We start from the raw sequence: 13,574 nt of genomic DNA, 5'->3' as shown, positions 1-13,574 counted from the left end.
CAGTAGTCGGAGGACCCATGGGGATCCGTGAGGCCTACTCAGGGTGTCTGCGGCGGTTTTACAGAGTTAATATTAAAATTAATACATTAAAATTAATGAATTATATGCAATGGAAGAAGCAAAATTGAAACTTGAAAAACTTTTTCTACATTTGATTGTAAATGAAAACAAATATTTCAATATTTGAGCATTTGTTTGGTGTATATTTGTTTTTGTAGATTTTTGTGTATTGTATGAGGTTAAAAACGTAGAAATCCCTTAGGTCAGGGGTGCCCAACTTCTGTTATTGATTGAGTGGGGCTCCCTGCAGTTCAAACGATTACTTGGGAGTCCATAGAAGTCAAAAGGTTAAGAAGGTTAAGGTTAAGAAACGTTGTTCTCCAGCTGCTTTCTTTAACTGGGGTTGCGTTCTTGATGCATTTAGAATATGACACTGTTTCAATGTTTCTCTTTCAGGTTGTTCATTGGCAGAGCCCACACATGCATGCTTACTTTCCTGCTCTTACCTCGTGGCCCTCGCTGTTGGGAGACATGTTGGCTGACGCCATTAACTGCTTAGGATTCACGTGGGTATGTATGCAGCGTTCCATCCCTTCCAAACGTGATGATGCAGCCTATTCCATGACTGGCACGCTTAGTAAAAACACCTACATTTCATAGAAAAAACAAAATACACTGGCTGTAATGTCAAGTACACAGATTACAACAGAGCATTTTCATTTCAACCGTATCTGTATCGTTCATTTTAAATGAAACGATTGTCACTAAAATGCATATTTTTGATTAACAAATCTTGTTCGAGTGTTGTGTAATGCACAGTAATAAATACTGGCTTTTAAATGTATAAATGAGGTTAAACAAGGCCCGTCATTGCTTTATTATTTTGTTGGTGAAGGTCTTCTTCAGGCCTGGGGGACTTTTAGTTGGACAGTTCATGCAGTTGGTGAGGAAATTTGGACATTGAGACCCCTGGAGTAGTCAAGCAGTCTTGAGTCGCCGGAAAATTAGCAGTTCTATTGGGGGCAGTCTTCTGTCAGCACTTTGACTTCATGGCTGTGAATTTTCTCAACAACCGCAGAAGAAGGTCTAGAGCAACCTTAGAACCCATGAACCGCATACACATGCAGGATTATCCCAAATGCATGTGTCCCACTAAAAGTCCCTCAGCCCTGAAGAAGACCTTCACCTACAAAAGATATAAGGCCATACACAAAGGTGGAAATGCATCGGTGTACACAGTGGTGTGGCCAGGAGTTATTGGCAATCAAGTCAAAGTAACTTTATTCGGTTTCAGAAGAAAAACCATAAAAGTACATAAAATCAACAGTGCAGTTTATAATTACATGACCTATTTACAAACATTGGAAGCAATTTATACAATTCAATTATTAAAAAAAGATAAAGTACAATCCATAAAACTCAATCTTGAACTCGACACTTAAAAAGTACAGTGATAATTCTAGTTAATCTGGTTCGGTTACAACTACTAATACCGTTGACTAATAACAAAAGCAACATTAATAAAGTTAGAAACCCCAGTGCATTTATCAGTTGTGGCCAGAGAATGCAAATAGTTAAAACCGTCCATACAAAATCAGGGCCTGATTTCTTTTTAAATTGGGACTAAAAATTCTCTCTTTGGCTCTTTATAAAGGGTGCAAAAGAGCATAAAGTGCGATGTGTTTTGAGCTGCCAAATTATCGCAAGGACAGGGCTCCACTATGTCCGACCACCCCGCTTGTTTCGGGAAGGCCACTAAAAAATGCAGGGTCAATAAACGTAATCTTGTTAAATAAAAACTTGTCTGGGTATTTGTGGTAAACATTAAATAAAATTGCTGTAGGACAGGGAATAAACAAAGAGGGCCTGCTACCTCAGGTTGAGAGCGGCAGATATCTGCCCATACAGAGTGTACCTCTTTTATGATCCTTTTCACATTCTCATGGATACTGACTCTGCAATCATAAAAGAGGCAATTATCCTATAAAAAACGGTGATGTGCATTATGACTTCACTGGGCATTAGTTAAAGATCTCCAACCACATATACAAGTAAGGTCCTGTAAGGTCTGTATTACAGTGGGAAAGTGCCCAGAGTCCTAAGGCCACAAAAAGAGATTCAGCAAAACATGTGAGGAAAAAGCAAACAGTTTACGAAAACACTATCTCAAGAGACTCAGGTCCAACATGGAGTGTGGTGGAATGGGGTGGCGTAGAAGGTGGTAGAGTGGGGAGATTAAAGTGGGGTAGATTTGGGTAGAGTGAGGTAGATTGGAATATGGTAGATTGGGGTACAATGGGGTAGATTAGAGTGGGGTAGATTGCTGTGGAGTGGAGTGGTGTAGATTGGAGTGTGGTATATAGAAGTGGAGTGTGGTAGATTGGAGTTGGGTAGATTGAAAGTGAAACATCCTTTACAACGTATGCGTTACAACGCATGCCATTACCCACATTTTTTACTCTGCAAAATCTTTTACAACGCAGTGCTTCGCACCACAAACCATTACAAAGCATTCCCCACAGTAACACCCTGGTGGAGTTAGAATAATAATTTGCGTTGTAATGGGGAGTGCGTTGTGATGGATTGTGTTGTAAAGCCTTGCTTTGTAAAATATTTTGCAGAGTAAGAAATGCTGGGTAATGGCACTCGTTGTAAAAGCATTCCAGGTAAAGTGTCCTATTCAGATTGGAGTGGGATAGATTGAAGTGGGCTAGATAGTAGTAAGGTGGTGTAGACTGTGGTGGAATGGGGTAGATTGGGGTAGAATGGAGTGAGGTAGATTGGATTAGAGTGGGCTATTTTGTTGTAGATTGCAGTGGAGTGCGGTAGAATGCAATGGAGTGGGGTAGATTGGAGTGGAGTGAGAGAGTAAAGTGGGGTAGAGTGGGGTAGTGTGGGGTAGATTAAGGTAGATTGGAGTGGGGTAGATTGGGCTAGTGTCAGGTAGATTAGAGTAGATTGGGGTCGATTGGAGTGGAGGGGAGAAGGTTAGATTGAAGTGAGGTCGATTGGAGTTGAGTGGGGTAGATTGGGATAGAGTGGAGTGGATTGTGGTAGATTGAAGTGGAATGGGGTGGAGTGGATTGGGTTAGATTGGGGACAGTAGGTAAGATTGGAGTGTGATAGACTGGGGTAGATTGGAGTGTGATAGATTGGGGTAGATTGGAGTGGGGTGAGTGTACTGGGGTAGAGTAGGGAAGATTGGATTGGGCTAAATCAGAGTTGAGTGGGTTAGATTGTGGTAGATTGGAGTGGGTAGTGTGGGGTAGACTGGAGTTGAGTTGGGTAGATTGTGGAAGATTGGAACGGAGTCGGGTGGAGTGTAGATTGGAGTGGGTAGATTGGGGTGGAGTAGGGTGGAATTGGGTAGATTGGAGTGGTTTGGGAAAGATTGAAGTGGAATGGGGTAGATTGGAGCGGAGTGGGGTAGCTACTTCAAGACATGCTTTAAAAATCTATGGCATTTATTTGTTCCTGTAAAAGGAAGTGCTGCATTGCAAAAGTAATCAAGCAACCCAAAGGTGTTAGAAAAAGGAAGCACTGAACAAACAAAAGTCATGTAAAACAAACAAAAGTCATGTAAAACAAAGTCAAATGTAGAAAAGAAATACTGGTCAGGAAAAATTGTAAAAAGAAAAAAAAAGTACCCTGAATTACAGCCCGATCAGCGTATGGACACAAAATAAACTAAATCAATTGGTACTTGGTCCATGCTCTGGAGAAATAAAAGGAAGTGATGTGAGGCATATGGTGACCAATTAAGACACAGCTAAAAAGATTGACAATCAACCCAGTAAATGGTAAGTAATGGGTGATTTCCAAGCCTTTTACTGGTTATATATCCCTATGCAGCAACAGCACATTTTGTGCTGTTACATAAGACCTAAAAAGGGATACTGGAGTAGCCACTAGGTATTTTTACATTTCTAGATCCCCCTACAAAAAAGAGATCTAAGCACTCCCTCCACTGAGCTCAATCCCATCCTGGTTTTTAGTATACCAGATGACACCCGATGATGAAGTATGCTACTAATATAGTAGGCGAGGGATCTTTTTACGCAAACACTGTGAGTTTACCATGTCCTCCAATCCTACCCCATCATAGGTTTTGGTTTCCTTTGCGTTGTGTAGGTTAGCTTTGAGGGTGTATCCACAGACCATTTTTTATCCTCTCACCCCCCACCCAAGTTGACTATGGAAACCATCAATAAAACCTTTTCCTGCCTGCCACACAGTATAAGATGTTCAGCTTGAGTGGGTTAGGTGTCTGGTTTACTCTGTCCAGAGTGAGGAACTGGAACGAGAAACATTGGATTAAATTATTCAGTTTGCATTTAAAGGAAACATTGTGGAAAAAGTCAAACACCTCACCCAAAGCACTTTTAGGAGCACAGAAGTGCATCTGTTGCAGTGCGAGGATGCTTCTTTTCGGAATTGGAGACCTGCACACCTAATTGCCATTAGACAACAGCAAGACTGAACTATTGCTCTGGCGTTCTCCAAATTTTGAATGACACTTTCTTCAAGCATTGACTGATGGCAGATTACCCAAACCAACCAATTGCGGAAGGAGAATGACCGAAATATCCTCTCTATTTATGATTTTGGTGTTGAGTACCCGAGCTCTGGCAGACACCTAAATCTGTCTGTAGGCAGAACTAGAAAGAGGGGCAGGGTGCAGAATGCATGCAGATGGGAAAGTGTATATTTATGAAGTTTTGTAGACCACAACAAGCAACTTCTGGTCACAAGCATTTCGCTGCAGTTGGTATCACCTCTACATAATGTTTTATGTTAGTAAATTCGGGTCAGAATTAGGATAAATCAGTATACTTGGGCTTGGGCTAGCGAGTGCCTTAACACCCATGGTTATGTTGAAGGGGTGGGTGCTGTGAATAAGAGTGGAGAGGTGTGTCTCACTGGTTAGAGCAGGCAGACCCTGAAGCAGAGGTCAGACCCGGGACCAGGGTTCAATTCCCGACGCGGCAGGGTCTTGAGCTCAAATGTCCACGGACTCGATAATTCTCGCTTCGGTGCCTGACCTAATCATGGGTTCACACTCTAGAAACTCTGGGCATTAAGCTTGCTTAATCTCCACAACGGCCCCCCACGGCGGGATGCCTGGCTTTCACCTTGGGGATGCCCTGTAGGGGCTATCTCACAGGGAACAGCCAGGACGGGTTCCCAAGGCAAGCGCCGAGATACCTCCCCCGGTGATTCGAGCGCTATATAAGAACATACAGAAAAAAAATAAAAAAGAACACTAAGTAAATGGGTTATTAGTAGTGGGTGGTTGTCGTGGGATGGTGTGGTCAGATCTCTGCTCACTACTGACTTAAGAGTATGATCCAAGTTTGAATCAGTTGAAACATTGTCCTGCGTTGCTTGGTGGTGCATGTTGTGCCTCTCCTAACTTAGCGAGGCTTCCAAAAAATCTTCAAAGGTGGCCAATCACACTTATTTAAACTCATGAGCTCGACATGCTTTTTCCACCAGAATGTGTGATTGATAATCTCATCGTATTTGTCCATTTAGTCCCAAAGTGTTCAAGACATTTTATTAAGATGTATTTAAAGAGAGTTAGTTCTCACGATGCAAAGGTTTCGTTTAGGATTTGTTTCTACCGTATTCAATGAGAGAAAAGATATAGCTCAAGTTGTACATAGTTAAGCCTATAACTGAAGAACCTGCTGTCCTCTGGTTCTATAAAATATTCTCCTAGTTCCATGGAAGGTCTAAATGGGGTTTATTATTTTTCCGCAAAAGTTAACTGTTTTGATGCTGTTTTTACAAACACTGCACTGTGGTCACCCCAGCTCTCTCACGGGTACAGACCACCATGGGGAAACCAAGTACATAATGAACAATGAAATACATTAAAAGTTAGATTTGTTGAAAGCTCAGTACAGCAATTTTTGAAATCTGTTTGATTGCTGATAATTGTTTCTCCTTTGCCACAAAGTGTAATCTATGAAATACAAGTAAGCATGGGGTATGTTTATTTTTCATTTAAATGATGCATGGTTTTCTATCAAAAGAATTATATTCCTGTACATGAAATCACATCTAAGCAAACTTGTATTTTAAAGGCCTCTAGCCCAGCTTGTACAGAGCTGGAGATGAATATAATGGACTGGCTCGCCAAAATGTTGGGGCTACCTGATCATTTTCTGCATTATTATCCAAGCAGCAAAGGAGGGGGAGTACTACAGGTAGGTCACTTTCACAAGTCATTAGATCCGTATTTACTGATATTGCACGTGAATAGCAGCATAGTGGTATCACGTCCCCATTTAAAAATAAATAAATAAAATCTACTTATGCTTACTTAAATAGGAAAACGTATTGTATTCGTAGATGTGCCCTTGTGTGAAGTGTGTTGTGCGTATGTATTCTTTGTTGCTGGAGTTGTGAAAAGTTCAAGCACATAGAAGGAGAGTATACATATTATTGTAAAGGAAGTTCCACTCGGTCTTGGCCCACAGTTCATGCTTCTGTTTTTCAAACAAATGTGCCCATAGACTGTTCCCTCTTCCTAGTAGACAGGAGATTGTGGAAACATGCTGTTGTGTCACTGGCTTTCCGCTTCTTTATTCCGCACCCTTTCAGCATGGCTGCCCTTTTATGCCTTATCACCTCTTGTCTGTAGCGGTCAATAGTTTGCCTAATCTCTTTCCCAGTTTTTCAATTTACCATGAAAATAACTTCAGATTACAAGTGTAATGTGGAATCTAGTTTTTAGTTTGAATTGTTCTCCCTGGCAGCAGGCCTAAACAGTAGTTGATATTAGCTGTCCATATGGCTATTTACAAACGGGCCATCAGTTTGCATTTCCTAGACTTTCCCTTTACAAACCACAGTAGCTCTTTTTCTTCAATGAATGTTATTTGCAACGAATTACATTATTTGGGTAAATTAAAGCAAAGACTTGGAAACGTGGTCTAATTCGTAAAGGAAGTTACAACCTTTTCAATATTTAGAAATGATTACCTGATTCACAAATCAAAAATTGTAAATTAAGTGTATTTTGCCCTAACCGTACATGTGTAGTCTCTGCATTACATGGATTTCACAGGTGTCATATGTACTTTCTCATACTTTCTGTGCCACTTATATCTGGACCATTTATACGTATGTATACATGTCCAAATGTGCATGGGGAATACATTGCGAATATTTGTGAATTTCCCCAAAAATACAATTTTGGTGCGTGTTCCCTTAGGTGCTATGAGTTTTTTGATGCTTCTCTGGGAATGCTCACTTTTACTCATTTATATGGAAGCTACACATGTTAAAACTGGGCAACCTTTGCGTAGGTTCAGCACACGTAGATTATATCTCTGCTTGTGTAACAGATATTCCTGCTTTTGTGAATCCCCGCTAAATCTCTATGCGAAAGCAGCGCCACTGAAATTAGGCTAGTCTGCTGCTTTTTTCATATATTTATCGATTTGCTGTATTTGCCACATAATCCATTATCTGCTGCCTTGTCTGCAGATTTTAATAAAACCATTTTGTTTGTAGCTGAAATGGCACCAAAGTTACTAAAAACATAGCAATGTGTTCGCTGGTAGTGGAAGGTCCTTCAGAAAGGTTAACTGGTCGTCTTTCATTTGCTTATTTGTGTATGGGGTTGTTAGAACCAGTATTAATGGGATTAAATATTTGCCCAGATAGTATTACCATGTGTGAAAATTATAACAAAAATTAGAACAATTGAGTAATACTATACTAAACTAATGTATTATGTCTCATACTTTGCTTTTTTTCTTGCTGCATAATTTAGTCAACCCTGTCGCATAATTTGGTGTTTACTTGCTGCATAATTCCAGTGGCCCTGTGTGTAAAAGCTTTGTGACCTAGGCCAAGATGTTCCTATATGATGGGCTCAAATGGCGGCGGTCCAGATGCTTAGGGACGGTGTGTGTTGATCATAAATCTAAAGATGCATATTTAAGGTGATGTCAGACTGTCAAGTAGTTGCAGCTTTTCACAAGGTATATTGCTATTATATCGGATATGGAACTATACTTGCCCCACTGATGTGTGCACATTATGTTTCTCTTATTTGAATATACCTACACATTGGATGATCGTTTCATGGTAAACGTTGTATGAATATTGTATTAAATATATAGTCTTCCTTCGCAGAGTACTGTCAGTGAATCAACATTAATCGCATTGTTGGCAGCAAGAAAAAATAAAATTTTGGAAATGAAGGTTCGCGAGCCAGAGACTGATGAGTCCTCCCTTAACTCCCGCCTCGTTGCCTATGCTTCTGATCAGGTAGGCTCACAGCCCAGCTAATGTAATAATAGAATTTGGACATGGGATGAGTTAGGGCAGATTTGTATATTATATTCATCTGTGACTTCTTGAGGCTAGATATAGGAAGTCCCCTATGGCCAGATTACAGGCACTTTGCACCACTTCAATTAGGACGAGGAAATCTATTGCTCTATTTTTGCTCTTTAATTATTATTGACAGGAACAAATAGTATTTCCGCCACAATAATGTTTCTCGGCAGGATAAACCAGGCTGCAAGCTAGTTCCGAACTATTTTATCTTATTTTGTTGTCATAAAATCAAACAGAGAAAATATAGTTTCTCTATTTGCTTGAAGCAAAAAGGTTTCTTACTTTTCCAACACACAAGTATCAATCTTTTGCAATCTCGGCTTGCTCTATCTTAATTTTTTTTAATGCCTATGTTTGTGTTGGTTCTGGGGTCCAGTCCTTTCTGTTTTGCTGTGATGCAAAAATCTCCTCTGCATTACATACCTTCGAAGGAAGGGAACATTGATTTACCCTTTTTAGGTACCAGTGCAAGGTGTCTATAATCGGTCCCCTGCAGACTTGTGGAGGGGGAGTATATTTTGATATTCTCTGAACGTCAGCCCACCCTGGGCTTTTCTGAATTATTTCTTGCAGACTACTACAGACTGAAATACTAGCCTGCACTCTTTGCCTGCATACACTTTGTTGGTATCACTAAGGTTTGATCAGAGATCCCTGGCGGTGGTGCGGCAGTCTGAGGGCCACAATATGCTTGATGGTGCCCTGCAGCGCAGTCAATCATCTTACGACTTTTCTCAAAGCCAGCGGTCTTATGGAGGTTCTTACTCCATAAAACGACTGGTGGTGAAAAATGAAGGCCCTGTGCACGGGGTGCATATATATGTGTGTGTATACACATGTAAGTTAGTGTTTAGTTATATGGATATGTGAGAAAAGGGTTTGCAGACTGACCCCCAGGTTCATTAAAAAAGGAAATCAGTGTTTTTCAGCCCTGTGGTACTGTGGTACCGTTTCAGCACACAGGGTAGCCCCCTGGTGTTCTGCAGCAATGTCCTGGTACTGGAATAGACACTGATGCATACCCACATACAGAGACACATACACACAGACACTGAAACATAGACACACACACAGCTTCATGCATCCACAGACACACAGCTGCACACATCCACACACACACAGCCAACACACCACACACTGACGGACACTACCCACACACCACACACTGACTAGCCACACATACCCACCCACATTCAACGCTAGCATGCACATTGGCATGCTGACACACAGAAATGGTAATCATTTCTTATTTAACAACCCTAGAAATTCATTGAAAAAGACAAAGGCTAAAGTGACATTGTTAGATCTGGAAATAATATTTTTCTTCACATTATAAAAACCTCAGAAATTCACTACAAAAAAAATCAAAGGTTAAAGGGACGTTATTATAGTTAGGTGAAAATGTCAGTTAAAACATTTAACATTTTAAACTCCAAAACCACTGATAGCCATCAGTTATTGTTAACTCAATAACTATAACTTGCACCTTCGCGGTGCACTGCTTATGACCTCACATATTACAACACTCATGACATCTTCTATGGGATTGATAACATCACTGATAACATTTGAAATGACATAATTGATGAGAATACTATGCATGGCGGGGTGGCAAGTTATACTTTCTTGAGTTAACTATAACTGGTTAATGTCAGTGTCTTTTTATTTTAAAATGTTACGTTTTAACCGAACATTTTCAATTACCTCTAATTTCATTTTGAATTTAGTTTCCTGTTCACTGGCTTCTGCTACTGCAATATTTTCTGTGTTCTCCGAGGGGATTGGAGGGACCTGCGCCCACCACCATGTTCGGGAAGAGATGGGGCGGTGTTGAGGTTATTAACCTCATACTGGGCTAGATGGATTGCCATTCCTGCCCCCGCCAAATCGATTTCCGAGCTTGGGGGGTTGATGTGGTTTGGGGACCTGAGGAGGCGTATGAATTCAACTATGACCACAGGGAAATTGTGTTTTCAGCATCACAGACTGTCCTGCAAAAGCCTGCATAACCACTGGGTATCACAAAGACCCCCGCACTACCTAACTGGATGAGAAGTGCTTTCTGGGACTTGCAGTTCACAAGCACTCCGTGATCTGTATTGGGTGAGCGAACACACTTAGGGTGGAGCGAGCCATGACCTATCAACATAGGGCGGGACTTACATATAGGGACGTTTTTAATGCCTCCTGAACATTTTAGGCGCTGACGAAGGCCGACTGGGCCGAAATGCATTCGCCACTACAAATTTGAATAAAAGTGCTTCCTTGGTTTCCCCTAATGCGGCCTCTGCTCTTTCTTGTGGATGAATTTGTTGGTGATATATATACACACACACACACACACACACACACACATATATATATATATATATATATATATATATATATATATATATATATATATATATATATATATATATATATATATATATATATATATATATATATATATATATATATATCACAAAAGACGTGCGCAATACCTCACACTGCACGGACCACACCATCAATGCTTGTAAAAGTTCTTTTTATTCATGGATAAAAACACACAGGCATTATGCGTTTCGAGTTTCCATAACTCTTCCTCAAATGCCAAGCTGCTGTGTTCGTGGGGTCGTTAAGGTTTAAATAACGTAACTTAATGAGCAGTGAGAAGGGACTTCAGTCATTAAATCCAGTTTAAAGGGACAGTGTTTAAGGTGTTACTTCAACATTATCTTCATGCACAACAGCAGAGGTGAGTGCTTCGGTATTACAAGTTTCACTTTAACCCCCAAGTGGTGCCGGTATAACAGTTTCTCTGCTGTAAAATGTTCAATGTCATATCAGTTTTAAAAGGGACTAATTTGCCCACAATACTCCACTGCATATATTTATATGTGTATGTATATTTGTTCAAAATTGTTCAAAAGTACTTTATTTCGGCCTCTAGGGTCATTAAAGTGTGTCAGGTAAAACAAGCCAAATACACATCTGGTTAAAAAACACTGACTATTAACAAAGCTATTCAAGTGTAATGGTTAACCCACAGTTGGCAAGACATAAAGTGCAAAGATATATATTATAACATAGAACAACTAAAATCCAACAAGCCATATACCAAAAGTTAAAAACAACCAACCATTAAAAAAAATATGCAAATGATAAATAATGTTTGCTAAAATATTATACTAAAAGAAGGACTATGATACAGCAGTGCCAGGCGGACGGCCTGGATATGGATATGCTCGCTTTACGCCAGTTCATACAAGTCTTCAACCCCCAGGGATCTACTTCAGGTATGCCGGACGAGTATGCCACATGCAGTTTAAGAAACGCTATACAGCGAAGACAATTGATGGGTGAGTGTCATACTTTACAACTCTGTAAGCCTCTATGGAGCGCACAACGCCTAAGTTCTTGCATAGTTGGATTAACCAACGCTTGCGCTGCAACCGATAGGCAGGGCAGAGGAGCAAAACATGTAATTCAAACTCCGCCTTGTAGTTACATCCAGGGCATTCACCCGTGTTGTCTCTCGCCCACCAGTGGGAGAGTCCCCAGTCTCAGTTGCATATATAGTTTCCTAGCCAGTGGGTGTTGAACAAAATCTAGGAAGGTTTCCCTGCTGTATACATCTTTAACCACTAGGAATTCTGCAGTTAAACGACCACTTGAGGAGCTTTCTCGGATGGACACTAGCTTGGCTACACTGTAGGAATTAACTAGGTCCAGCCTGGAAAGCTTAGCACACGATGTCTCGGGCGTACTCCAGAGATCTGGCTTGCCCACCTCGAGGGCAAGGTCCCTTATGTGGCAGAGCCATGGGATTTTCTTTGTGGTACAAATAAATAGGATCTCAGATAGTTCAGCCCTAAAGACAGACAACTCTGGGTCACCCACATCCTCTGCCAAAAAGTGAAGGGTCTCAAAGCAATCTCTTCATCAAACGGTCGCAATCTGAGTTCCATACGAAGGGAGATTAAGGGGGTGCTGCGGGGTAGGCCTAATAACTGACGCATGAAGTTATTCTCCACCTTTGTCAGATTACCAATCAATCAATCAATCAATCAATCAATCAATCAAAGCATTTGTATAGCGTGCTACTAACCCGGAAGGGTCTCAAGGCGCTGGGGGAGAGGGGTACGTCACTGCTCGAACAGCCAGGTCTTGAGCTCCTTCCTGAAGGAGAGATGGTCTTGGGTCAGCCGAAGGTGGATGGGGAGGGAGTTCCAAGTCTTGGCTGCCAGGTAGGAGAAGGATCTTCCTCCGGCGGTGGCTCTGCGGATGCGTGGTACGGCGGCGAGGGCGTGGCTGGTCGATCGTAGCTCGCGGGTGGGCGTGTAGAAGGTCAGGCGGTCATTGAGGTACTTGGGGCCGAGGTCCTGGAGAGCTTTGTGTGCGTGGGTGAGGAGCCTGAACGTGATTCTCTTGCTGACGGGGAGCCAGTGCAGGTCTCTCAGGTGGCCGGAGATGTGGCTGAGTCGGGGGATGTCCAGGATGAGTCGTGGGAGGCGTTCTGGATGCGTTGGAGTCTTTTTTGAAGTTTGGCTGTGGTTCCGGCGTAGAGGGTGTTCCCGTAATCCAGTTGGCTGGTGACGAGTGCCTGGGTGACGGTCTTCCTGGTTTCGATGGGGATCCATCGGAAGATCTTGCGGAGCATGCGCAGGGTGTTGAAGCATGATGCGGAGACGGCGTTGACTTGTCTGGTCATCGAGAGGGAGGAGTCCAGGATGAAGCCCAGGTTGCGTGCGGGGTCTGTTGGTTTGGGACTGGTGCCCAGGGCCGGGGGCCACCAGGAGTCATCCCAGGTGGAGGGCTCTGATCCCAGGATGAGGACTTCCGTCTTGTCTGAGTTCAGTTTTAGGTGGCTGTTCTTCATTCACTCGGCGACGTCTTTCATCCCTTTTTGTAGGCTGGCTCTGACGGTGGCGGGGTCGTTGGTGAGGGAGAGGATCAGCTGGGTGTCATCGGCGTAGGAGATGATGTTGAGAGTGTGCTGGCGTGCGATGGCTGCGAGGGGGTTCATGTAGACGTTGAAGAGTGTTGGGCTGAGTGATGATCCTTGTGGTACGCCGCAGATGACTTCGGTGGCTTCGGATCTGAACGGGGGGAGGCGGACTCTCTGAGTTCTTCCGGCGAAGAACGAGATGATCCACTCCAGTGCCTTCTCTTGGATTCCGATATTGCTGAGGCGCTGTACTAGGGTGCGGTGGCAGACAGTATCGAACGCTGCA

General features: G+C 42.3%; 1 protein-coding gene across 1 annotated transcript in view; it reads left to right on the top strand.

Annotated features, from left to right (window-relative positions):
- The window catches only part of HDC (histidine decarboxylase), a 247,775-nt gene that overhangs the window by 118,107 nt on the left and 116,094 nt on the right, over window positions 1–13,574 (top strand). The window contains exons 3-5 of the mRNA XM_086958246.1: window positions 457–570; window positions 6,090–6,212; window positions 8,152–8,286. Coding sequence (XP_086814372.1) covers window positions 457–570; window positions 6,090–6,212; window positions 8,152–8,286 — 372 coding nt within the window. The remainder of the gene's footprint in view (window positions 1–456; window positions 571–6,089; window positions 6,213–8,151; window positions 8,287–13,574) is intronic.

The sequence above is a fragment of the Lissotriton vulgaris genome, chromosome 2_1 (assembly GCF_964263255.1).
Source record: "Lissotriton vulgaris chromosome 2_1, aLisVul1.2, whole genome shotgun sequence".
NCBI lineage: Eukaryota > Metazoa > Chordata > Amphibia > Caudata > Salamandridae > Lissotriton > Lissotriton vulgaris.
Note: the sequence above shows the minus strand (reverse complement) of the source record. Positions and strands in the feature narration are given on the sequence as shown.